The sequence below is a fragment of the Dermacentor silvarum genome, chromosome 3 (genome assembly GCF_013339745.2).
Source record: "Dermacentor silvarum isolate Dsil-2018 chromosome 3, BIME_Dsil_1.4, whole genome shotgun sequence".
In the NCBI taxonomy this organism is placed as follows: domain Eukaryota; kingdom Metazoa; phylum Arthropoda; class Arachnida; order Ixodida; family Ixodidae; genus Dermacentor; species Dermacentor silvarum.
Window position 1 is genome coordinate 230,325,648 of NC_051156.1, and position 25,720 is coordinate 230,351,367.

General features: G+C 52.3%; 1 protein-coding gene across 1 annotated transcript; it reads right to left on the reverse strand.

The window, feature by feature from the left end:
* Positions 1 to 12,736: 12,736 nt before the first annotated feature.
* LOC125944442 (52 kDa repressor of the inhibitor of the protein kinase-like) lies at positions 12,737 to 13,570 on the reverse strand. Its single transcript, XM_049664943.1, has one exon. It carries the CDS (start codon positions 13,568 to 13,570, stop codon positions 12,737 to 12,739), a length of 834 nt encoding a protein of 277 aa, XP_049520900.1.
* Positions 13,571 to 25,720: the final 12,150 nt, after the last annotated feature.

The window sequence follows — 25,720 nt, forward strand, 5'->3', positions numbered from 1 at the left end:
GATCGCGTTGGTGTCGATCTATATGGGCCTCTTCCCTTGACTACATCCGGAAACCGGTGGATTATAGTTGCCGTTGACCACTTGACACGCTATGCAGAAACTGCTGCCATCCCAGCTGCTACTGCGCAGGAAATCACCACTTTTATACTGCGCCGTTTTGTGCTTCGTCATGGAGGCCCTCGTGAACTCCTAAGCGATCGAGGCCGCGCCTTCCTGTCTGAAGTTGTCGAGAAATTGCTTGCTGAATGCGCTATTGTTCATCGCACATGCACCGCCTATCATCCCCAAACCAATGGTACCACGGAACGCTTTAATCGCACCCTTGGTGACATGCTCGCTATGTACATCGCATCCGACCACTCCAATTGGGACCTAGTTCTTCCATTCGTCACCTACGCCTACAATACTGCTACGCAAGCAACTACCGGTTTCTCCCCCTTCTATCTTCTTTATGGCCGTCATCCTTCCCATACAATTGATACCATTCTACCCTACCACCCAGACGCATCAGAATACCGGCCAATCTTGGATGCCGCAAGACAAGCTGAAGAATGTCGTCAGTTGGCCCACCGCTTCGCTTCGGACGATCAGAGTCGCCAAAAGTCAAAACACGATGCCCGCAACTCGACCCCAACTTTTCAACCGGGAGACCTCGTTTGGCTGTCCGTACCGAATCGCACACCAGGACTTGCTTCAAAACTTCTTCCGAAATACGATGGACCACACCGCATTTTGCAGCAAACTTCTCCCGTCAACTACCTGATCGAGCCACTGACACCGCCTTCTGACATGCGTCGTCGCAACCGCGAAGTCGTCCACGTCCAGCGGCCAGTGTTGCCAGGTCCGACGACGCGGCGTACCCAAAACCTAGAGAAGTTGTAGCCCAAATGTAGCCAAACAGAAAAAAAGTGCAAAATATTTCGTAGCCAAATATAGCCACCTTTATTTGCAACTTTATTTGTGTATACATTTTCACACTCTACTACGGCAATCCTTTCTTGCACAACCCGTCGTAACATCCGTGCCGCCGTGACGGTCGGCCCTTTACATCAACAACAGCGACATCATGCTTGCACAGAACACTTTTTGGTTGGCCCCGGAAGCTCTTAAGTTCCAGCGAATCGCTGCAGAAGGCGAAATCAGTGCTGTTATTTTAGGACAAATAGTACTAAGTTATTATCTTTAGCTATTCACAGTAATATTAACTACGAATTCTGCTTTTTAGCTGTCGTGAACACAAAATAATGTTCAGCGTCATCGATCTCTCACGTTAGCTCTGCCTACGGCGTAGAAGTTCAGCTGTCCAGCGATCTGCGACGGCGACGTGCTCACGGCTTCTTTTTTTTTTAATGAGCTAAAACAAGTCTTTCGCGCTATGATATCTTACGTTATTTGTCCCATTGTCCTATGTTGTTTTCTTATTTTCCTGTTTTTGTGTTTCAATTAGCTTGGCCCGGATTAGCTGGGACACACACTACCTATTTAGTGTCAATTTACATCATCCTGACCGTCATATTAGGTCTCTAGCACGCCAAGAACATGCATTTGGAAAAGGGACAGGCAACAGATGCCACTCACTGCCTGAATCGGTGTATGTGGAGCTTTAAAAGATTACTGCGCAAACCGGCACACTAGTGTAAGACGCGAGCAGTCGTTTTCGGCGACGAGCACGTCCCGAACTAACTCACTCGAAATGGTAAAAGCCGCGACGGCGCACAAGGAGCACAACAAATTGATAACTGTGGTAATGCTGTGAAAACCGCTTACTGTCAAAAAGCAAACCATGTTGATGGCTAATAAAGTTTTAGAATGGGGTTTCCTAAAGTTTGAGACCCCAAAGAGCTTTGCGGGTGTTAGCGTTGGGCATGCAGGAATTAAGAGTTTTGGAACAGGCGTGTTGCGTTTCCGGATAGCGTGTTGTGTTTGCAGCGTCACTACGGCGTCAAAGAAAAACTGTTATAAATATTAAAATAAAATCTACCATTTTATGATAAGAAACGTAATTTAAACTTTTTTAAAGGCGTGTTTTCGCCTTTAATTACAATTTTAGTACTTATTCTATCAGCAGCATGCAACTTGTTGCGCTTAGTTTTGAGTAACCAACTTTACGCACCTTCACCTAGCCAAGTCAATCCGTTGTAGGCCTACGAGCCATGAAATCGACAATTGAATTCGGAATCAGCGACGTATAATGAATCAGTCTTCATTACACATGTTAGTTGATTGAAAACGATAACCACAATCACTTCTTCTAGCTTACGAACTTCACGCATTACCACGAATCGAGCCCAGTTTTGTGCTATAGGTTAGAGCCGTCGCTTCGATGGCTGCCGCCATGTTTGTTGACGAAAGCTTTTGGGGCAGCTTTTGGGGCTCCCGCTAAATCGATGAAATAGTGTGCCCTACGCAAAACCCAAACACAGTTTCCGTCTTGCGCATGCGCAGTGGCTTCGACGCTATTTCTTTGGGGCCCTAATACGTTTGAGGCCCCTGTTATAAAACTCTAATAATTGCTGGGGTTTTACGTGCCAAGACCACAATATGATTGGGAGGCATGACGCAGTGGGGGACTCCGGATAATTTCTGCCACCTCAGGTTCTTTAACGTACACCGAAGTACACGGGTGTTCCTGCCTTTCGCCTTGATCGAAATGCGGCCGCCATGGCCGGGAACCAAATCCGCGTCCTCGAGCCAGCAGCACGACACCTCACAAGCTAAGCTAACACGGTGGGTGAAGATCATGTGACATGGTGCACTGATGTCATTGTGGCAAACATGTTTCGATATTAGCAGAATGAGTATCTGCATCCGTGACGTTACAGGCAAACCATCTAGACGCAAAAGCCCCAGAACCCACCTTTGGCTCGGGGTCTTGCTCCCATTCTTTTTTATACGTTCTCGCATACTTGACCCACTTCCCCATGTTTGGATTCTCCTCTCTGAGTAGGATCCGATCTTAGGTTCAACCTATCGAAATGAATCTCGAATCTAAGCACGAAGAAAAATTTGTCGCAGTTTTGCCCGAAAGGCGAAGCATCAATTGCGATAGCAGATTAGTGGAGAGCTATACGGAGTAAGGATAGTAGTTTTATCATCTGTATACACTTCGACATGCAGCAACACTAACAACGCGCAGAACTGTTGTCGACGCCGTCGGCGTTTTGCCCGCGTTAGCACCGAACGCGCGTGGCGTTGGTGACTGTTGCCGGTGCCTCTGGGGGCGGCTCGGAGGTTTTCGACGAGATCAGAATGGGACATTCGTCGAGCAGCGTCGGAAATCTTACCCACCTTCTCGCCCTTCAGGGAGCACTGCGCAGAACGCGCGTTTGCTCTCCGACGTGCGTTTGCTCCCCGTGAAAGCGCGCGTCCCTAGTGCCCTTTCACTCGCACATACAGCGTCCGGAGCGCGGCGACGATTTCATCGCCGTTGATACGGAACCTCACGGCGACGGCGACGCCGACTGCAGAAATCTGCTTTGGAGTGTCCATATAATTGCTATCGCAATAAAATTCATCTAGCAGGAAAAGGAAAATGGCAGTAAAGCTTCGCGCTTGAAACGTGGAGTAGGTCAAAGTTGTGCCCGGCGCGATACTTCATCCGGAAGACATGGCCATGAACACACTGGAGCGTGTAATCCACCCGTGCTTCCTTTCTTTCATGTCAGCGCCACGATGGCCCGACGGTCCCGACCCTATGTTATTGCTCTCTCTTCCTAAGCATAGCCATGATATATATAAGTACAGTATACTGTGAAAAACCCACTACTCCCAGGTTCATCCCAATGCCCGCGGTTCGTGTGCCTAACGGTCATGCAGGTTGTAAGTTTATGGGCATCAAAGATCAAAGCCACCGGCTCAGACAACAGCGCATAGAGGCAAGGAAAGGCGGGGGGAGGGGGGGGGGGGAGTCATTTCGCGCACGCACACACGCACAGCCACGCCACCGGCTCAGCCAGCTATAACACAGCCTTCGAGATTTGCTTCTACGCGATCAGAGCCACCTCTGGAGCGTGGATTAGGGCGCCACTTGTAGCCCAAACACAGCCAGGTCGCAGATTTTCAATAGCCCAAATATAGCCACATAGCCAAGTCGTCCAAGTCGACGCCAAAAAATTAGTCCCGTAGCTATACGGGACTTAGTCCCGTTATAGCTACGGGACTATTAGTCCCGCTACGGGAAATTAGTCCCGTTTGGCTATATATAGCCAAACCTGACAACACAGCGGCTCAAGCCGTGTCATGATTCTGTGCCCTCATCTTCAGACTAAGTCGCCAGGATGGCTCCTTTTTCCGATGGGGCAATTGTAATGAAGAAGAACGCCTGGACTTAGGCAGCAGGATTGCCAACAGCATCGCGTGCCGCAGAAGCTCGAGCTTAGAGATTGTGCTCGGTGCAACTATAGTGCCTAGAATATACATATTCTAGGCACTATAGGCTCCGTACAGTGAACAGGCGGCGCTGCTGCACAGCAGCGGTGGCGCGATGCTCAGCGTCGCATGTGGCGGGCGGCGCGAACCTGGGAAGGGGGGAAGACAGCGAGATTTCGGAACTACCGAAAGCCGCACGTATATCCGCGATCCGCTTTCTTTTTTTGTGCGTGTGTGTACGTGAAATAGAAGCGTGGCCCTCTGTGATGGCACAAATAGTTTTTGCGGGGTTCAGGCCTATTAAAGGAATAGACGATTACTTTCACGGTGCAGCGTTAACCAGCGTAGACAAGCTCTACGCTGCTTCGCATGTTGCTTGTGTGAAAGACGGCGTGGACGTTCACGCGAAGTGCCATTCGCAACAGGGAAAGCAAGTATACGACGTCATCCTTCACGTGAATAAAGCTTACTGTTATACTAAAATTGAAGTCACTAAACTGGCACCCTGAAAACGTGACACCCTGAAACCGATTTTTAATCGACGCCTCACTGTTGGCAATGCATGCCTCATTTCGCTCCGGCGCGTTGTACGCCGCGGCCTATCATTTGATGCCCCTGTCACACTGTTACTTTAGATTGTCATACAGCTCGATCTGGACCGCGTGCAGCTACACGCTCACTCCTAGGCTGTCGTCAGCACAGTCATGTCGAGTGAGCTAAACGATTCGGATTGTTGGATCGTGTAGCAGTGACCATGCTATCCTCGTTGACTCGTTTGGGACCCAGTCGGAGCCACCTGCTGCGCTGATAAACGAGATTTATTAACTAGGCGATCTTAATTTACATGACGCGAATGTTCGTTCTTCATCATGTACAATGATCGAGGCTCATTAGGCCCCTTTCACGAGATACGATATCGCATGCGAATTCCTTTCCTTGCATACGCGCTTTGCTTTTACAATGATACATCGCAAATGTATATCACAAGAAAAATCGCACCATGTGAAACCGCGCCTCTCAAGCGCCAGCGGCCGAAACGAGGATCGTCGAGTTAGTGCTCGCCAGCTCAAAATAGGCTTCCTTGGCATAAAATATTGCTCATCGCACATGCCAGTGCTATGCTGATCATACCGAATGCTAAGACAACGGAAAGCAGTCGTCAAATCAGCAAAGTCTGACAAATTTCTTTTAAATGTTCAGCAGCTGGCCATGGCCGCTGCCGTCGCACAACGAGCTGTGAAACGCACATGTGTAGCACGCTTTACAGAACAAAACCTTGTCACAAATATCAAAGAAGCTGACTTACTTTACTCTCCTCACAGCTGCGACCCATTTCTTTCGCCGTTCGATCTCATAAGATTTGCCAGGAAACCTGTACAACTTTATCACCGGCTGGCCTTCGTGGTTGTGACAGCCCTTTACGCAGCAGTATCACCGGTTCCACTTGCCTTTTTTTTTATTGCGATAGCAATTATATGGACACTCCAAAGCAGATTTCTGCCGTCGGCGTCGCCGTCGCCGTTGCCGTCGCCGTTGCCGTCGCCGTCGCCGTCGCCGTCGCCGTGAGGTTCCGTATGACGTCAATGGAGATGAAATCGTCGCCGCGCGCCGCCGAACGCTGTATGTGCGAGTGAAAGGGCGCGAGGGACGCGCGCTTTCACGGGGAGTGAACGCACGGCGGAGAACAAACGCGCGTTCTGTGCCGTGCTCCCTTAAGGGCTGCAGAAGTAGGCGTCTCTTTCCTCCTTTACAATCACCATATCATCATCATCATCATCAGCCTATATTTATGTCCACTGCAGGACGAAGGCCTCTCCCTGCGATCTCCAATTACCCCTGTCTTGCGCTAGCGTATTCCAACTTGCGCCTGCGAATTTCCTAACCTCATCATCCCATATATGTAGAGCAAACGCGCCTTCTTCTGACGCACGAAAGGCCGTGGGAGGGGAGGGGGGGGGCAGGGAAGGGAGGCGACGTTTAGCTGCGGCACCAAGTGCCTATTTATATCAGAGGCTCCGGCAACAGTCACCAACGCCGCACGCATTTTGTGCGAACGCGGGCAAAACGCCGACGGCGTCGACAACAGTGCTGTGTGTTGCCGGTGCTGCTGCATGTCCAAGTTTGTACAGCGGATAAAACTACTATCCTTACTCCGTATAGCTCTCTACTAAGTTGCTATCGCAATTGATGCTTCGCCTTTCGGGTGAAACTGCGACAACTTTTTTCACCTCCGACGCTTGCCGATGAAGCGCATGCTATTGCACCGTCGCAAGACGTATAAAAAAATAAGGAGGCTGGTGAACAAAGTAAAATGGCTTCAACCGTGGCCGAGACTAAATGTAGCGCGCGGGAAAGAACACTCATCGAGCCGGCCGAGCTGCGGCGCCCACTTCCCAACACTGTTGCGTCGCTGCGCCAGATGGCGCCAGAGCAGCCGCAAACTCGACTGTACGGAGCCTATAGTGCCTCGACCCGTCATCAGTCGTTCGCCCAATAAACCTCCTTCACAATATAAATAATTGGAGATCGCAGGGAGAGGCCTTTGTCCTGCAGTGGACATAAAATAGGCAAATAACAAAACAATAACACACACACACACACACACACACACACACACACACACACACACACACACACACACACACACACACACACACACACACACACACACACACACACGCACGCACGCGCACACACATATATATATATATATATATATATATATATATATATATATATATATATATATATATATATATATATATATATATATATATATGTGTGTGTGTGTGCGCGTGCGTGCGTATATGTATATATATATATATATATATATATATATGTGTGTGTGTGTGTGTGTTATTGTTTTGTTATATATATATATATATATATATATATATATATGTAGGCCACGCTCCGTCTTCCGGTTCCACTTCCGGCTTCCGGAGAACGCTTCCGGCGTTTTGCCCGAATGATCCCCCGGCCGGTGCTTCGCCCACTCATTCACTTCGTGGATTTGCGGTTCTTTTTTTTATGTAGTGGCCGTGCCCGTAAGCCTCCGCCCTTTCGTGAGCCCTCTGGACGGCCTGGAGCTGGGTCTGGTGGTCGTAGGATAGTAGTTTTATCAGCTGTGTAAACTTGCGTTGTAGTGCACGCTCGCTTGCGTTGTAGTGCACGTTAAAGAGCCCCACGTGGTCAAAATTAATTCGGAGCCCTCCACTACGGTGTGCCTCAGGATCAAAACTGGTTTTCACACGTAAAACCCCAGAAATAAGAAGTTTTACCTTAATCCAATCACTAATCAAATATTAATTAACTTTGCTAATCGTCACGTGATATTTTCTGTACCTCACAGCGCTGCCTTTAAACAGAAATAAGGCTTTCGCCTTCCAACTTATTTTACTCGTTGGCGCCGAATGTCACATTCGTTACATCCTGTAAAGGAAGTTTATCGATGACCCCGGCATAAAACACTTTCGTGTTAAAACAGAAAGACAAGTTGCCGTTCCCCACCTTGAATTTCACTTCTCTTCTGTCAACACGCCTACGTGCTAAACAGCTTCGCTGGTCATCCACCTTCACAGAGTGGAATGGGTCCTACTATTCTGCGAGTATACTTAAACCTTCTGGGAACACACTGTGCTCAGGTTTGTCATGTGCTGTTTGAAGAGAACAAAAAAGAAAGAAACATTATTTTTAGTTATTTGTCACGTTTGTGAAATGTGGAGTAGGCCGGTTGTGTGAAATTGCCTTTTCTCGCTTTCTCTTATCTTGCAGTGCAGGGATAGCCTAGTTATTGATTTCATACTAACTGTTAATGAACCGTGTGTGACTGCCAGAGATTCCGTCACCATGAAGTATCGTTGCCTCAAAATTGCATTGAGCGTTTTTGATCGTTTTATAATTCTTTGCATTTTCATGTAACAAATCGTCGTTGTGAGGGAGCATGTGATAGTGGGTGGTATTTTCCACAAACCTGATTTGCAAAGAGCAGGTGGCAGTGTTTGTGCATTAACAAGTAGGAGCTTGCTACCTTGTTTCTATTCTGGTCGTTATGGTAGCAATAGAGAAGAAACAAGTTGGGATTCAATGTGTTCCTTCTTCATTTGCCATAAAACGGCCTTAAAAGCAAGTTAAGCCTGTATGTCAGATTTTATTATTATCGCTCGGTATGATACAAAACTGCAGATTGCCGCTTTTCTGATATGGCTCACACCTCTCTATCTGGTAAACTTGCAAGCATTCATGGTAAGGGACATGGTTCAAGAGGACCTGTCGTCATTATGGTGACCGTCGAGCTTCTTATGGTTTGGCGTGGACACCTTGCAGACCACTAATCACTATTTTTTCCGTCTTCCTGAAAAGAGAAATGATTAAGCCGTGACAAACATGGAAGCGAAAAATGGTGAAGCAAATGTTGGTCCAATAAATTAACAAATCACGGCTCTAGGTGAAGTATTCAGAAACATACCTTATAGGGATGCTGGCCCTTGATGTTATTTCTAGTGGCGACACATTCACTTTTGACTTGTATGTCCACAGACAATAGAGTACAAAGGGGTGAACAAATATGAGCAGCGTCTTGGAGGCTCGAGTCGAAAGAATAAAAATCGCAGTTTCGACCGAAAGGCGCAGCATCAATTGCGATAGCAAATTAGTAGAGAGCTATACAGAGTAAATAGTGGTTTTATCGGCTTATATACTTGGACACATTCGCTTACTAACAATTAACAAGCATGGTGTCAGCGCGCTTAAGCAAAGATGAATAGATCACACTCGATGACCGCACACAGCCGCTGTCAAAACGCTGGCGTGAGCAGGCGCGCCAGCAGCAGCGAGCGAAGGTTCGTGCGGTCTATCGCTTCAACGGAAACTGAGTGGCGAAATCACAGCACATACAAAGGTAGGAGCCGTGTTGCAGATCGCTTTCAAGATACGGTGCGCGCGACCGCCCGCCGCCGCGCAAAGTACAAATACGCAGTTGCCCGCAGATCACAAGCCGCACCCCCTCCCTCCCGCGCTGCCTTCCAGCTTTCCTCCTTTCGCGTGCGAGATTCCAGTTCCCCTTGCGCCCGGTCGCAAGATACGCATTTGGTGCCGCATCACAAACTCGCCCCCCCCTCCCTCCCATCCCCCCACGGCCTTTCGCGCAACGGAAGACGTCGCGTTTACTCTCAGCTCTGCGTTCGCTCCCCGTGAAAGCGCGCGTCTCTCGCGTGCTTTCATGGCGCGGCAACGATTTTATCGCCCTTGGACGTTATAGGCACCCTGCGCTAAAGCTTTGCAGAGTAGACAGCAGCGCCAGAACACACAGCGTAGCGAGTGGGCGAAGCAAAACTGGAGGGCCGCTGCATATATTCGCCGTGACACTTTCGATCCCTTATCACGGGGCAAGAGTGTCCGAGTTGTGAAAACGTCGAAAGTGCGCATGCGCAGGGCATAGCACTCAGACGAGCGATGAAATGACCGCTATAGTTTGAAATGGCGTATCATTTTCATCACCTCTCTAGCGGCCGGTGTCGGCGACGCTGGGGTGAAAAATGAAAACGTCGTAGCGCCCTCTGAATAGTGCAGGGTGCCCATACGGAATCTCACGGCGACGTTGACGGCGACGACGACGCCGACAACAGAAATTCGCTTGGAGTGTCCAAATAATTGCTATCGCAATAAAAATTGGAGGACGCTTAAGCTTCGCCTTTAGGAGTTGGAACGCGATAGCATTCAAAGATCCCTGTTGCTTATCAGGCTTCCCGGCAACTGCAGCTTTCTTTTTCTCCAACTCCGCCTCCGCATGCGACTGCCGTAGAGAGCCTACATGCAACGCTGTTGTAGGCTGCCGTATTTAGACTGCCGTAGGGTGCCGGGTGCCGAGGAGGCGAGCGCCATCTGGATGGTATTTTTGCAAGGAGGACACCGCGGCCACGGCCGCCTGGATCGGCGCGCGCGGCAGTGCGGCTGTGCCGATCCAGAGGGCCGTGCCGCGGCGCGCCGCTGCATGAGTGGTAGAAATGCTGGAAAAGGGGCTTGTCTTTGAGTGTCCGCGTAAGATAATTATGTTTTCTCGTATATTCAAATTGCAATCCAACGCTATCATGTCTGAAGGTTGTACCACGCGTAACGCGGAGGGCCTGCGTGGTTGGGGATGATTTTCTTGGCCGGGCAATCCCCCGACGCTGACACCGGATTTTCTGCGACACGGGGTCCTTAAGGCTGTCGCGTTAAAAAAAGAGGCTCAATTAACGAAGAAGAAAATGCTCAACGACAAGTCATCGGTCTCGCCCTGACCGCCGCCGCGTCCCAAGGGATCCCGGTCGACGGTTAGGGAGGATGAGTATGGGTTTAGGCTAGCTGAAGCCTCTACCCCGTCATCTATTTGACGGGTGCAAATAGTCACTTCTCTCTCTCTCAATTATTATGGTGGAAGTGTGAGTGAGCTTGCGATTCTTCTCTGACTAAGAGCAGTGCACAGAACGCTCCATGACAGAAAAGCGCGCTCACACACACACACACACACACACACACACACACAGGGGCGGATCCAGGTTTTTGCTGAGGGGGGGGGTCAGCTTCTGTCGATGATGATGATGATGATGATGATAGTAGCCCATCTTATTTACTAAAATTCACCGTTTCTGCTCAAGATTAGCGTGCCTCTTATACGGCTAGTGCAACACCTGTAACGAAGCCATGTATCGGTTTCACCGAACTTATAGGAAAAGGACGTTGCCCAACACAGCCATGTGATAATATATTTAGGTCTGTATTGTTTCTGATAATAAAATTTGGGATGAGCTCCTGCAGATTCGTTATAGGTGCGTAAGCACGGGTTCGTCATTGGAGTTCTGTTGGGACACCTTGAGTTCCTAACAAGGTTCTTTGTGTTCGGCTGAGACACCTTCGTTAGCTTTGGAGGGCTAACGCTTCCGCTCCAACGCGCCAACCACTACGCTGGTTGTTTACGATATGCGATTCACCGCGTATGAAGACTCACGACGCCACCTACAAGAAGAACGATGTGGCTTGTTAGCCGAGAGCGCGAGCCAGCGTCTTTTTCTTCATGTTTTGTTTCCCACACGACGTCATCCTTTTACACAAGGCGCGCATCTGCTCCCGTTTAAATTTAATTTAACTCGCGACGCCATTCGCGCGCTGGCGTTGGCCGCTGACCTCACGCTCCCCCACTGCGCAGCCGCGGCTTCGCCTGCTATGCGAGAACGCCCACTCAGACAAGCAGATCCGCCGGGTTTGAGCCTCCTATGCTTAATGTACGACAATAAAACAGCCCGAAGTTAAGAGCTCCTATAATGCAAAACTTGTAGCGCACGAACGTTACTGTGCTTGTACTGGATATTGTCAATGTGTAATTGATCACATTGCGCGTTTTAGGTAATAAAGTTGCCTATGCGTAGTTCTTAGTTTAGTTGTTAGTTGTTCTTACTTATAAACACTTCAGCGAGAGAACTTCGTTAAGCAGGTTGGTCGCGGAACCACCTTGAGAACTGTGAAACTGAAAGCTGCATACTCCACCCGAAGAACAGATGAGTTGTGAAAAGAGCGCGGGGAGAGTTACTCACTCCTTTTAATAAGTCTGACACAACGCTCAACTCTTAAAAATAAATAGGGCATAGCTTAACAGTTTATTATTTTATTACCGTTTACATTGAGAATGAAATAAGCACGGGAATAAACCAACGTATAACAAAAAAATTACTGCTGCATTTGTGCACTGTTTGCTCCATGACGATCCCCGAGTTCCCTGACAATCCACGCAGGGCAACAGCGAGATGTGATGAGTGGACCTCGCTTCCTCTATACTTATTTTACAAAGGCTCATTATACATTTGAGGTAGCGGCTGGGTATTTCATTTTTGTTGAAACGCACGATACAATATACATGTCACATACAAATTGCGTAACAACATGGTATGAAGTTTCTTTGTGTAAAACTGGCTAGAACTCGCGTGAAGCAAGAAAATCATGAGCCATTCCACTCTGTGAAGGTGGATGACCAGAAGCTGTTTAGCACACGACACAGAGGTGACACATAATTTTTATCAAAGGTACGAACACATTTTTTTGTCTTGAGTGGCGGCGGTAATCGCGACGAAAGGCACACACAAACGCGCGCGCACACACACATTAATTCTTGATCCGTGGTCTTGATCGGCGGTACACAATCGAGCACACACACATTTCTTGCTTACGGAGAACAAAACGCACGACGGTGCCGCCACCCCGAGAGAGCAGCAGGAAACTAGACACGCAAGCAGTTGGAACGACGACAAAGGGAGGGAGCTGAGTTCTTGCTTAAGGAGTTGAAAAATCCACGGAACGCTTCAGAAACAGCTTTGCTGTAAAACCGGGCAACCTTTCAGTTTTCATCGTAAAGCAAACAGTTAAGGAACATTTTGCGCCGGTTTTTCAAAACGAACCTTTCTGACACTTCCTCTCTATTAATGTTCATCGCTCGATGCACACTAATCAAAAGGAGTCCTGCCAGCCGCTCATCGGTCATCGTTGATCTTGTGTATGTCATCGTCCTGCGCAAAGCAGAAAAACTCCTCTCTGCCTCGACGCTTGTGCATGGTAAGGTTCCTCCAATTCGTAACAATGACTTTATGTTGGGAAACACGTCTTCGTCAGTGGACTTAATCAAGTTAGATATGTTGTGTTCCACTGCGCCGCCCTCTCGGGACCAAAAGTTGCGCCACTCTCTCAGCTCCATCTTGAGAGAACATGGAGCCGGGAGGTCTATTTCCCAGAACAACAAATCATTTCTCAGTTTTTCCAGGTCAACTGAGGTAACAGCAGGCGGTAAAAGCTGGAGCAGGGCAAGACCAACTCGATCGCTCTTTGGGAAACGACTGTCCATTTCTTGAATAACATGGTCTAGAAAAGGGACAGCAACGTTAAGGCGGTAGTACTCGCGCGCGTCTGCCGCTGGAGCATTCGCCCGGTTGCGCTGAAACCCTAGAAGCCGAGGCTTCGTGATAACTGTGTCCACAGACAAAGCAAGCTCTTCCGCAGTCTGAAACCAGTCGTCGTACTCGGACTCGATTTGCTCGCGCACGTGTTTCATACGGTCGATGGTCTTGTCTATCATGTTGTAGGCTTCAACAATGTCCCCGTCTCGTTTTTGAAGCTTCGCAGCTATGGGGCGGACAAATTCCAAAACGTTCCTGAGTATTATGAAGGGCACAATCATGTCGGACGCTCGTAATCTGCTAGACAAACCTGAAGCTTTTGTGACGGAACTTGCGTCGAACTGCCAAACACTTTTGTCAATGCCGTATGCTTCTGGCGTTGCCACTGCGCCAAGGCAGTCCATAATTGACACGTATAGCAACTGGAAATTTTCCAGTGCAGTATGCCGTTCAATCCATCTGGTCTTGCAGAGGCCCTTCAGCCTCCTGCTTGTTATTTCGCTACCTGACTGTGAAATAACGAACTCCAAGAAAGCTGTTCGTTTCGGTGAGGCGTCAAAAAAGACAAACACCTCGTTTACAGTGTCAAGAACAGCTCTGATGATAGGGAGCTTGCAAGCAGCAGCCACCGACAAGTTGAGACGATGAGAGTGGCAGTGTACGTAAAGGGCCAAAGGAGATAATTCTCGGATGCGCCCCTGAGTACCGACCCGCGCTGATGACATTGACGAAGCGCCATCGTATGACTGCCCTCTAACCGACTTGACATCCAGCTGCTGTTTGGACAACGAGTTCAATATTGCGTTGGCAATTGACTCTCCAGTCGTTCGCTGAAGTTCGGCAACATCAAAAAGAACCTCCTGAATTTCCTGTGCGGAATCAACAAATCGTAAACACACAGCAAGAAACTCGCGATTTGAATAAGGTTCTGTGACCTCATCCGCCATGATAGAAAACACCCGTTGACCGCCTCGAATCTGCAATGCAATTTTTTCTTGAATTAAGTCCTTAGTGATCCTAATGACTTCATTTTGAGTAGTTTTAGAGGTCATTGTCGCGTTGCGTGGTGCGTCTTGCAGATGCTGTTTCAATAGAGGATCATGACTTGCAAGCAGGTTCAAAATTGCCAAGAAATTTCCTCTGTTTGTTGAATCACTTGCGGAGTCATCTCGATGACCTCGGAGACTGATGGACTGTTTGGCACAGAGTAGAACAACTTCAATAATGCTCTTAAGAATGCGCAAGTTTTTCTCGTACAACTCCTGGCTTTGCTTAGACAGTACAGCAGGAACCGTTTTCATAGGATTCTCCACTGCTGCGGTGAAGGTGCCTGCCTGTAGCATTGCATCCCTATGACCCACACTCGACTCATGGGAGTGAAGGGATCCTTCTTTTCCACATGCCTTGGACAGGTTTGTCATAGGTGTCCTTACAAATACGTTAGAGCTGTAGGACGAGCGCTCTGTCTTTGGAGGGAACAAGATGCAGAACTTGCACAATCCGCCATTTAAGTGCTTGCTGTAGACGAGCCAACGGTGCCTCTCTAACCAGCTTCTCTGGAAGGTAAGCCTCTTCTGATGACCTTTATCGCCTTTTTTAACAGTTTGGGTCAGCAGCTGCATACCCGTCGACGGTACAAATGGGTCCCTTAGGAATTGTATCTTCTCGTCGTCCGACATCGCCTTTAAGCTGAGTGTACCATCGACAATGTAACCGAGGTCCCGTATGCATAGCCGTGGGGGTAGCTCTCCATTCGCAGCAGATGGGCGCACCGCTGTGCCTTGTCCGCGAGATGATTGGGAGGCACTGGATGGGCCTCGGAAAGTATTCACTGCAGCAGTGTTCAATGGAAATAAAGACATTTTCACCTGAGCGACAGCTACGTAAATAAACAGAAAGAATGCAGTTGATACGAGTGTACCTACGCCTTGCTTTTTAAAACTATATGCCTTGTGGTATGTGAACAAACAATATCTTTTTGTGGAAAGTAGAACGTATCATTTACAAGATGCCTTTTTCCTTTTCATTTTCCTTTCATTTCTTTATTTTTCTTTTTTATTAGGGAATAGGATACGTTGTGTAGACGACATTATGTTTGCAAACAAAGCATACAGGCTATAGGCAAAAGGCAGAGGCGACAAGTTGAAAATATGCTTACGTTTTCCAAAAAAAGTTATCCGCATTGAAGTGCGCTAAAAATTGAGCCATTCCACTCTTTAAAGGTAGATGACCCGTGAAGCTGTTTAGTACACGACACAGAGGCCTCCCCATTACTACGACAGAAGACAAGTAAAATTCAATATGTACAACGGGAACTTGTCTTTGATTTTTTTTATATATACATTGGCGTGGGCTTACCTTTACTTTTTCTCTACCATGGGGAAAATCGCTGTTTTTTGTAGGTTAAGCTTGATTTTTTTTTCTGAAGGAACTACTGCACTCAATATTTTATGTAATACATAAACAAAAAGGAGTTTGAATGCACTTATCCGGCATATAAGATTTATTAACGCGATGTATGTCATAAAAAATTATGGGGGATGCTCTGAAATTTCTAAGAATGTATTGTGAACGCATTCTTAGCCTAGTTGGACCGATAGCGATGTGGAATGAAGCACTGAACCCACGCGGCGACGCATAGAAGGCGCGCAAACGCGCTGCAAGCATGCTGCCGCCATTTCCAGGACGTTTCCAGGACGCTGAAATTAGGCTCCTGATCCACAGCGCCACAGTTGCCCTTCAACTCGACGCATATATTCAACGCACAGTGCGCATACATTCAAGTGTGCGCCGATTCACTTATTCTTGACACGTTCGCGAAAGAGTGGGCGTAAGATTCCGGCGTAGTTGAGGTGGATGTGTGTAGGTATTCTGCGCGAACCCTACTATGACAGGAAGCGGAGCTATTTATAACTCCCTTTATCATTGTTTAACGAGTGGTACTCACTCTTGATGACGTACCGTGGCTGAAGTTTCTGCATCCTCGAAAGCCGTACATCTCGAAGTGCCCGAAACACGGTACGGACAGTCCCAGCCGCGGTCCGCGAGCTTGGCCACACATATTCATTACATTCCTTAATATGCCAGTAACTGTTTTTGCAGTCAACTACTACATACGTCTTCATTCCACATGATTCAATCCAGCCTGATGGAGCACAGTGCGTTAGCGAAATCTCAGTTACATTTCCGACAGCTCATCGCACAGAAACACGGTAGAAGCGGTAATGGTTTCGTATTCGTGCGCGGTCGCTGATGCGACGTACGCCTAAAGCGCCGTCTCGTTTCTGTAGAACAAACTGCTCGTTTCTCTAGAACAAACTTCTCCGCGAAAAGGGTCAATAGTTCTCGTTCTAATTCACGTCCGATAGCGCAGTGTATCTAGGAGTGGCGCGGTAGGTCTCGAAAGCGGCGTTTCAAACCATCGACAGCGGGGCTAAAGATGCTCTATGGGTGCGGTACAAAAAGAATTAAGCAAAAGAAAACCCGGAAAACAAAGAGCGTAGTTATACGGTTTTTTTTTTTTTTTGGGGGGGGGGGGGGCGCATATTTACCTTTGCTGGCTCCAGTGTCTTCACACAAACGCTTGGACAGAGGAGAAAAAAATGTCGATATCTTCTTCTGTGACATTGTAGCGCAAAATTCCGGGCAATCGCTACGCTGCATTGAAGGGCAGATAAGCGAACTACGGAGGACAGGGGCACATATTAGGTTGATCTATTTACTGTTTAAGTTGATCAACATTAGACTGCACACTGGGACACTCTGACAGGAGACAACATAAAACGCAAAGAAAGACGGCGTGGTCTCAGCTTGGTGCGGCCCTGCGCGCCTCTGCTTGGATGGTTTTGTAGTGTGCTCAAAGGAAAGCGCGGGCCGATGTGTTGCATGTTGCTCCCGAGCGGAGGCGCGGCACGACGTTCCTCCTGAAGTTTCTCCGCCGTGCGCGACTGCAGACGGCGTTCTTCCTCGGACTCTGGTCTTTCGACGCATTCTCCGCTTTTGCATGGTCCCGCTCTCGCTGTCTGTGTTCGCGTTGTCTGTATTCACGCTGCTGCTACCGACGCCTCTCCAATTGGTTAGATTTTTATCCGGCGTGAACGCGCTACGCTACACGCCTGGCTTTTTCAGGTAACGGTAAGAGGCAACCGATGGCACTGGGGCACTCTGACAGCAGACAACATAAAACTTAAATATATAAACTCCTAAGGGGGAACTAGTTAATCAGGCGCGAAGGCGCTCGCGCGGACATCGGCGTACTTCACAAAAGGGACGTCCTCTCGTTCGCGCGACGCCGCGGACGGGACGAGTAAAACACGGCTGGCGCCAGGAGGTCCAAGATGCATAAGAAAAATTAACTAAGGTAACTTAGCGACACAACACCCCTACGGAAAACAGCTATGCTTGTGAGCGAGCTAGCTTAATTACTTCTACATGACTACTACCATTGGAAATTGCGAAAAATACATTTGAAGAATGCTGGTGGCCGTATTTTTTAGCGACAAGCCCATTGCCCTGTCAGCGAGGGGCGATGCAAAAATCTGAGGGGGGGGTCAGGACATCCGGACATCCCCCCTGGATCCGCGCCTGCACACACACACACACACACACACACACACACACACACACACACACACACACACACACACACACACACACACACACACACACACACACACACACACACACACACACACACACACACACACACACACACACACACACACACACACACACACACCACACACACACACACACACACACACACACACACACACACACACACACACACACACACACACACACACACACACACACACACACACACACACACACACACACACACACACACACACACACACCACACACACACACACACACACACACACACACACACAGCACTGTTTTGCTTGTGCATTTATTTAAATGGTGTCCTTGTGTGGGCTGTGGTTAGTCAAGCCTCGATTGGATGACAAATATTTCTACCATATACTAGTAATAAAGACAGGCATTATGTCTCAACTGCGATTAATCTAACTGTGTTACCGGAAGTACATTTGCCGCTAATTTGCAGTGAGTTTATCGCTGTGTATCATTTATGCAGAAACCGCCAAAACTATTTATTATTACTCCATGTTAGGAATTTTAGCAACGTGACAAAATAACAAGAGCCTCGTCTGAATTGTCTTGGAACAGCAATGACAATATTGACACAATGATGTGGGGCTCCCGCACCGCGGGATGGCGCGCGCAAAGGTTGGGCCATGAAAGACGACGAAGCGGGTAGGCTGCACGCTCTTCTTCCTGGTCCGCCATTAAAGAGAAGCGTCTGTTTTTTCAAGTCTCCGTCTACGATCTACGTTACATTTTTCTGGTGGAGGTGCTGGGTACATGCTACCGCTTCCAGATCGAACCCCGTCTACAAGCTCAGTACGAAGTCCGGTCGAGCTGACTCCTGTTCACGTACGGACAAGCCGTCGACTTCAAGGACTGCCACCTGAGTACGAGCCTCTACCCAACAGAGTCAGAAGGATGAGTACATCAGTTCCATCTTCTTCCTCAACCGCACCGACCGCGGTCGTCCTTAACCAGCCGCTAATCCCCAAATCCTTCCATGGGGACACCTTCGAGGATGTTGAGGACTGGCTCGATCACTTCGAGCGTGTCGCAGAATTCAACGGCTGGACACCGGAGCGCAAGCTACGCAATGCCTACTTTGCCCTCGAGGACTATGCGCGGACATGGTTTGAGAACCGTGAGGCGGTCTTATCAACATGGGACGAATTCCGACGGCAGCTAATCAGCACATCTGCCAACCCCGATCGCAAGGAGCGAGCTGAATCTGCAATTCAGGCGAGAGTACAGCGGCCGAACGAAAGCGTCGCAATGTTTGTCGAAGATATGTGCCGACTTTTCCGACGCGCGGATCCGTCCATGCCGGAAGAAAAGAAGCTAAGGCACTTGATGCGCGGTGTCAAGCAAGAGTTATTCGGTGGCCTAATACGCAATCCACCAAAGTCCGTTGCAGAGTTTCTCGCGGAAGCCATATCAATGGAAAAGGCACTGCAGCAGCGAACAAGGCTGTACAACCGCGACGTGTCGACCCTATCGCGTGACCCTCTCGCTATACCGTTTGACAATACCGACGCCTTGCGGGAGCTCATTAGGCTTGTTGTTCGAGAAGAGCTCCAAAAGCTTCAGGTGGCTCCGGCATCGGTACCGCGACTCGCTCTGGCTGAGGTCGTCCGGGAGGAAATCAGGCAGGCAGTCCAAGTCCCCGAGCGAAGCGAGACACCACAGCCCGAGACACGGAAGCCACAGCCTCGCATGTCGTATGCGGAAGTTGCGCGAAGTTCGTTGTCCCTACGAACTTCGAAGTCCCTACGAAGTCGTCCCCTGCAGTTCCGCCCCCGGTTCGCTCCGTCGTCGTCCTCACGCTGAAGTTGTTCATGTAGTGCGCTTGAAACCATACTATGCGCGTACGTGAACGCCAAGATGCACCTGAGGACCTCCATTTATTATCGTGGCTGAAAGAACTTTTTGACGCGACCGAGACGGTCGCTTTTCGGACGGGGGGCAATTGACACAATGATGTGGGGCTCCCGCACCGCGGGATGGCGCGCGCAAAGGTTGGGCCATGAAAGACGACGAAGCGGGTAGGCTGCACGCTCTTCTTCCTGGTCCGCCATTAAAGAGAAGCGTCTGTTTTTTCAAGTCTCCGTCTACGATCTACGTTACAATATAATTACAATTATTTTCCACTTTTAAGAAATGATGCGCTTCGCACGCAAAGAAATTCGAAGTTGAGAACGCGAAGCACTGCTTTTTTGCTCACTGTGCACACGCCTAGAGGCTGCAAGGTTAATCCACTTTCGTGGGTAGCCTCTAAGCAGACTGTGCTCGGTTCCAGCGATGTATTTTCGTGCCAGCTAGCACATTTATTTCAACCAACACGTAATTACGCTGCCAGACGCGGCAGATCACTAACGATCTATTTTTGTTGGTAGCCGTTATGCCACTGAAACGCCGCAGCTGATAAAATTCACCGTCTTTAAACACATTCGCTTGGTGGCGGCTATCGAATGTTGGACGCATAAAATGGTTGATATATTACTGTTATCAAAAGAAAACTGCTTTGAAACAAACCTGCATGGTGCTGCTCAAAGCAAACGACCACCCCGTTCGCAAATATTACCGCCATACAATTTGAATCGATAAACGGGATAAACTGCTCGACTTGCAATCGATACCAATTGGATGCTGCTTATCGCACGTCAGTGGGGTTTTAAAACCTTTATTCAACTAATAAAGCACAGGCTTTAAAGGGCCCCTAAACCACCTGAGATATTTTTTGAATATTGCAAGTTAACAGGCGCATCGAGTTGCGAATGCCGTCACGATCAACGATGCCAAACGCTGCAGCGCTACGCGCGGCGATAAGTGGTTCTTGAGGGAAAGGGAAAGGTTGGCGCTATCTTCTGCAGCCCTTGAGGGAGCACGGCTCAGCGCCAACGGGGAGAGGTAAGTGGGAGCGAAAGAAGGGATAGAGTGGAGTCGCCATGGCTGGGCGAAGCAAAACCGGCAGGCATAGGCGGCACGTATCAGGCCGAGATGGAAGGCCTTGGTGTGCTGCAGAGTCTGCAGGGGTGTTGTGCCAGGCCGGTCAGGCCCGGGGTGGGGTGGGAGGCCGTGAGGCCTTCCCGCTTGTAGAAATGTCCTTAGAGGCGTGCGGAGAGCCCTGGCGAGTCAAGGAACTCCACGACGCCTCGAAGTGCAGAAAGGTGGTGTCGGCCGGGGAAGAGGAGATCTTCCTCCTTGCCAGAGGGGAGGCCCAGGCGGCGGAACTCCTGCAGGAGTGGGCCCCGCTGCTGGAGGTACGCCGGGCAGGCCAGCAGGAGATGTTCGATCGTCTCCGGCTCCCCGCAGGAGCTGCAGGCCGGGGACGTCGCTCGTCCCAGTCGGTAGCTGCGTGCTGCCGTCCAGCTGCAGCCGATACGGAGCCGGAGAAGGAGCGAGGTCTCCCTGCGAGCCAGGCCTCGCTGGGGGAGTGGTCGTGGGGGGCATCCCAGTGCCACCCGTTTGTCTGGGTGGTGGGTCGCCAGGTGTCGCCGCAGCCTCAGTCCAGTGAAGTCGCCCTCCGTCACGGCCCGACTGAGGGGCACAGTGGTGTGGTGGGCGTCCTTCGCCAGGGTGTCGGCTGCCTCGTTGCCCGGGATCCCTACGTGGGCGGGGATCCAGTGCAGGGACACCGGGTGGCCTGCGTCCTGCAGCGCTGTCAGCCGGGTAGACAGCAGTGCGACTCCAAGGCTGGCGCTTTCTGGCCTCTGCAGGCCGAGGAGGGCTGCCTTGGAGTCGCAGAGGATGGCCGCTGGTACCCCAGGAAGCTCCTCGGAGAGTAGGTCGACGGCCAGGTGGAGGCCTGCCACCTCCGCTGCAGTCGAGCTGGCGTGTCTGGGCAGTCGACACTGCCTGCTCTTCTGCAGGGCTGGTGCCGTGCAGGCCGCCGTGGCAGAGCCGGTGTCCGGTACCACCGAACCGTCGACGTACACCAGGAGGTGGTCTCCGAGGGTCTCGTCCAGGAGGCAGGCGGCCGTCTGCTGCAGGGCGAAAGCGGGCGAGCGCCTCTTCGAAATCCCGGGCAGCTCCGTGGCGATGGGGACAGGAGGCCTCTGCGGTGGGGGCAGCTGTACCGCATTCGGCGGTGGGTTGCCAACCACCTCCTCGTAGAGGCGGCACAGCTGACCCATCCTTGAGGAAGGCCGGGACTGGAGGCGACGCAGCAGGCCTCTGCAATCAGGAGCATGGTGGAGGCGGTCGACGTGCCTCAGCCCCTGCTGCAGGAAGAGGAGCGACAGGGGCCATGCTCCAGCCTCCGCAAGGGTAGCGGCAATCTGGGAGCTCCGGGGAACGCCCAGGCAGAGTCGGATGGCCGCCCGGTGCTGCAGCTCCAACTTTTCGAGGCGGCGTGGCGGCAGCGCCACCAGCGGGAGGGCGTACCGCAGGCGTGATGTGGCCGCCGCCTCGTAGAGCCGCAGGGCCCACTTCACCGTGCAGCCCTCTCCATGCGCAAGGAGCTGCGACACGGCCTTGCGGACCCTGATGGTCTGGGTCTGCATGGCCCCGACTGCCGGTCGCCAGGTTAGCCGGTGGTCGATGCGCAGCCCAAGGTACGACACAGTCGTACTCCATGGGATGCGCACGCCTTCCAGCTGCAGCCGGGGAGCTGAGCGCCGTGCCGCTGCTCTCGGGTGGACGAGGAGGGCCACCGTCTTCCCCGTCGAAACCGAGAGTCCGATGCTTCCCAGGTAGGCGGCCGTGGTGTCCAGGGCTCTCTGGACACCACGGTCCCCGCGGCGGTCCCCGCACCCACAGGGCGATGTCATCCGCGTAGATGGAGCACTCCACCTTGTAGTGAGGGTCGGTCGGCAGTGCAGCAGGCAACCGGGCCAGGGCGAGGTTGAAGAGAAACGGGCTCACCACTGACCCTTGTGGTACGCCTGCTGCGACCGGACGGGGAGTGCTCCTTGCATGGCCCACGCGGACCCTGAGGGTGCGGTCGTTCAGGAACGATGACAGGAACCGCCGCAGGTTGCCGCCAATGCCCAGGAGGTCCAGAGCCTGCTGGACGACCGCATGTGGGAGGCCATCGAACGCCCCCTTGACGTCGATGAGGAGGAGCATGGCGAGGTCTCCGCTGGCCCTGGCGTCCTCCAGGGTGGAGACGACGTCTGCGATGGAGTCCGCAGTGCACCTTCGGCGCCGGAAGCCTGTCTGCTGGTCCGCGAGGAACCCGCAGGCGCGGGCCACCCATTCGAGCCGTGCCAGAGCAATGGCCTCCATCACCTTGCAGGCAGCGGAGGTGAGAGAGACCGGTCGGTATGAGGACAGCTCGTTAGCCGGCTTATTGCTCTTCAGAATGGGGGCCACGATGGCTGTGCGCCAGGCCTCCGGCACCTGTCCTGACCACCAGATGTTGTTGTAGCAGTCGAGCAGGCGGCGTTGTTCACTGGTGGCCAGGTTGCGGAGCATCTGGAGTGTCACTCCGTCTGCTCCCGGTGCACTGCGACGCTTGCCCCTCCTCAGGGCCGTCTGCAGCTCGTGGAGAGTCAGTGGGTCCTGGAAGATGGCCGCGATCTGGCTGGTCGCCCACTCCGGATGCAGCTCCAGCAGGCAGGTAGGCGGGTTGGCAGGGGGAAGTCCGACCGGCAGGATGGCCGCAGCGAGGGCAGCCGGGGGGGCGAAGTGGTCCGCTAGCAACTCCGCCAGGGCCGCCTCGCTGATGCCCAGCGAGATAGCCACCGCGAGGACGGGGTGGCGGTTGACCTTCCTGCCGGTCAGGGACTTTAGGAGGCGCCAGGCCAGGGGGCCCTTGGAGCGGTTCTCGATGGTGGCGCAGAGGCTCCCCCAGTTCTGGCTCCTTATGCGCCTGGCCTGTCGTCTGCAGCGGGCATCCGCTCTCCTGTATTCGGTCCAGTGCTCTGCATTGCCCGTCCGGATTGCTCGGCGCTCCACGCGTCGCCTGGACGCACGGAGGTTGAGCAGGAGCAGATCCGGGGCAGGAGTATTGGGCAGAGCAGAGCACTGGACTGTGGCTGCCTGGGCGCACTCCATGATGGCACTCAGGAGGTCACAGCCATCTTCCAACTCACTGCAGCGCTTCCTGAACAGGGACCAGTCTGTGACGTGGTATGTTCGTGACCTCGGCCTTCTCCCACACCCGGGGGTGATCAAGATGGGGAAGTGATCAGATCCCCAAGTGTCGGGAGTTGTAGCCCAGTCATAGGAGCGCTGCTCGGTGGTAAGGAAGAGGTCGATGGCTGTGCTCACCCCACGGCGGACGTACGTGGGTCCTCCTTTGTTGAGTACCACCAGGCCTGCTCGGCTGATGGCGTTGCAGAGGTCCCTGCCTCGGCGGGTGCACCTGCGGCTGCCCCAGTCGGTGTGGTGGGCGTTGAAGTCACCGCACAGGACTGCATGTCCGCCGAGGCGTGCTGCAAGCCGCACCAGGCTGGAGGGGTCCCACTGTTGTCCAGGACGAACGTAGACGCTCGCCACGGTCGTGTCCTGTCTGTCAAGGCGTACCGTGACAGCACAGCACTCCGTGGCGCCGCCTACGACGTCCGAGACTGGGGTCACCGAGTGGGCCAGGCTGCTGCGGACGTAGATGGCAGTCCTCGGCTTCCCCTTCTTGTGGGCACCCTCCAGGCAGGGAGCGTCCGTGCAGCTCTGCGTCGAGCAGGTGGTGGCGCCAGAGTAGCCCGTGTATCCCGGCAGCCGCAGGTCCTCGGCCACAGTGTACACCTCCTGCAGTGCGAGGACGTCGAAATCACACCGCAGGAGGTGCGCGCACAGCTCTGCATGCCGCCGCCGCAGTGAGTTGGTGTTCCATTGGAGAACACTCGGGCGGCGACGGCATTTCCCAGCTGTGGCTGGTGAGGGATCAGCCATGCTGGTTGACTGTGGTCGGGACTGCCACTGCCTGCAGGCAGATGGCTCGGAGGGGGCTCTCGGCAGGCAGCATCTCCCCGATGGCCTTCAGGGTGAGCTGCAGGCTGGCAATGATCTTGTCCCGAGGGTCCGGGCCAGGCATTGCCAGTGATGCTGGGGCTGTGGTGGGCTCGCTCCCAGGGGTGGCAGGCGGCTGGCGTCGCTGCTTCCGTGGGGCCGGTGTGGGGGGCCGTCCGGGGGGGGGGCTGCCTTCAGCTGGGGCGCCTGTGGGAGGCCGGCCAGTGCCTGTGCATAAGACAGGCCCTGCACAGGCGTTGAGGTGGCCTTGGCCTGCAGGTTCTCCTCCCGGACACCAGCGCGGACTGCCCGGCGGGAGAGGGGAGCAGGGGCAGTTGCCAAGATGGTGGCCACCCTGCGTTCCTCCTGCCACCTGGGGCAGGCAGGAGTATTTGCGGGGTGGTGGCCACCGCAGTTGCGGCAGTGGGCCGCGTTGGGGCAGCTGTCACCCTGCTCGTGAGACCTCCCACAATGACGGCAGCTGGATGGCGAGTCGCAGGAGGCAGCCACGTGCCCAAAGCGGCCACACTGCTGGCACTGCAGTGGACGCGGTCTGGACGGCCGCACCCTGAACCGGAGCTTGTAGAGGCTCACATGCTCAGGGGGGACCGGCCCCGCGAACCGGATGGTGATGGTGTCGGCCTCCCTGGTAGCAGCCAGCACTGGGACTCCCGACTCGATGGCCCCCAGCAGGTCCGCGTCTGCGGGGATGCCGTCGGCGCCGTGGACAAAACCAGTGCTCCTGCCTCGCTCGGCAGGCTGCCGGGCAGTCACCGGTATTCCCCGGAGCTCCGTGGTGGCCAGCAGCTCCTCCAAGCACCTCTGGGTGGTGGCGTCGGCGGCCACGATGTTGCGCCTGTGATTGACTCTCACAGCGGCAACACCTGGCCGCGCTGAGAGCACCGCCGCAAGAGAGAGGCGTGGTGCTC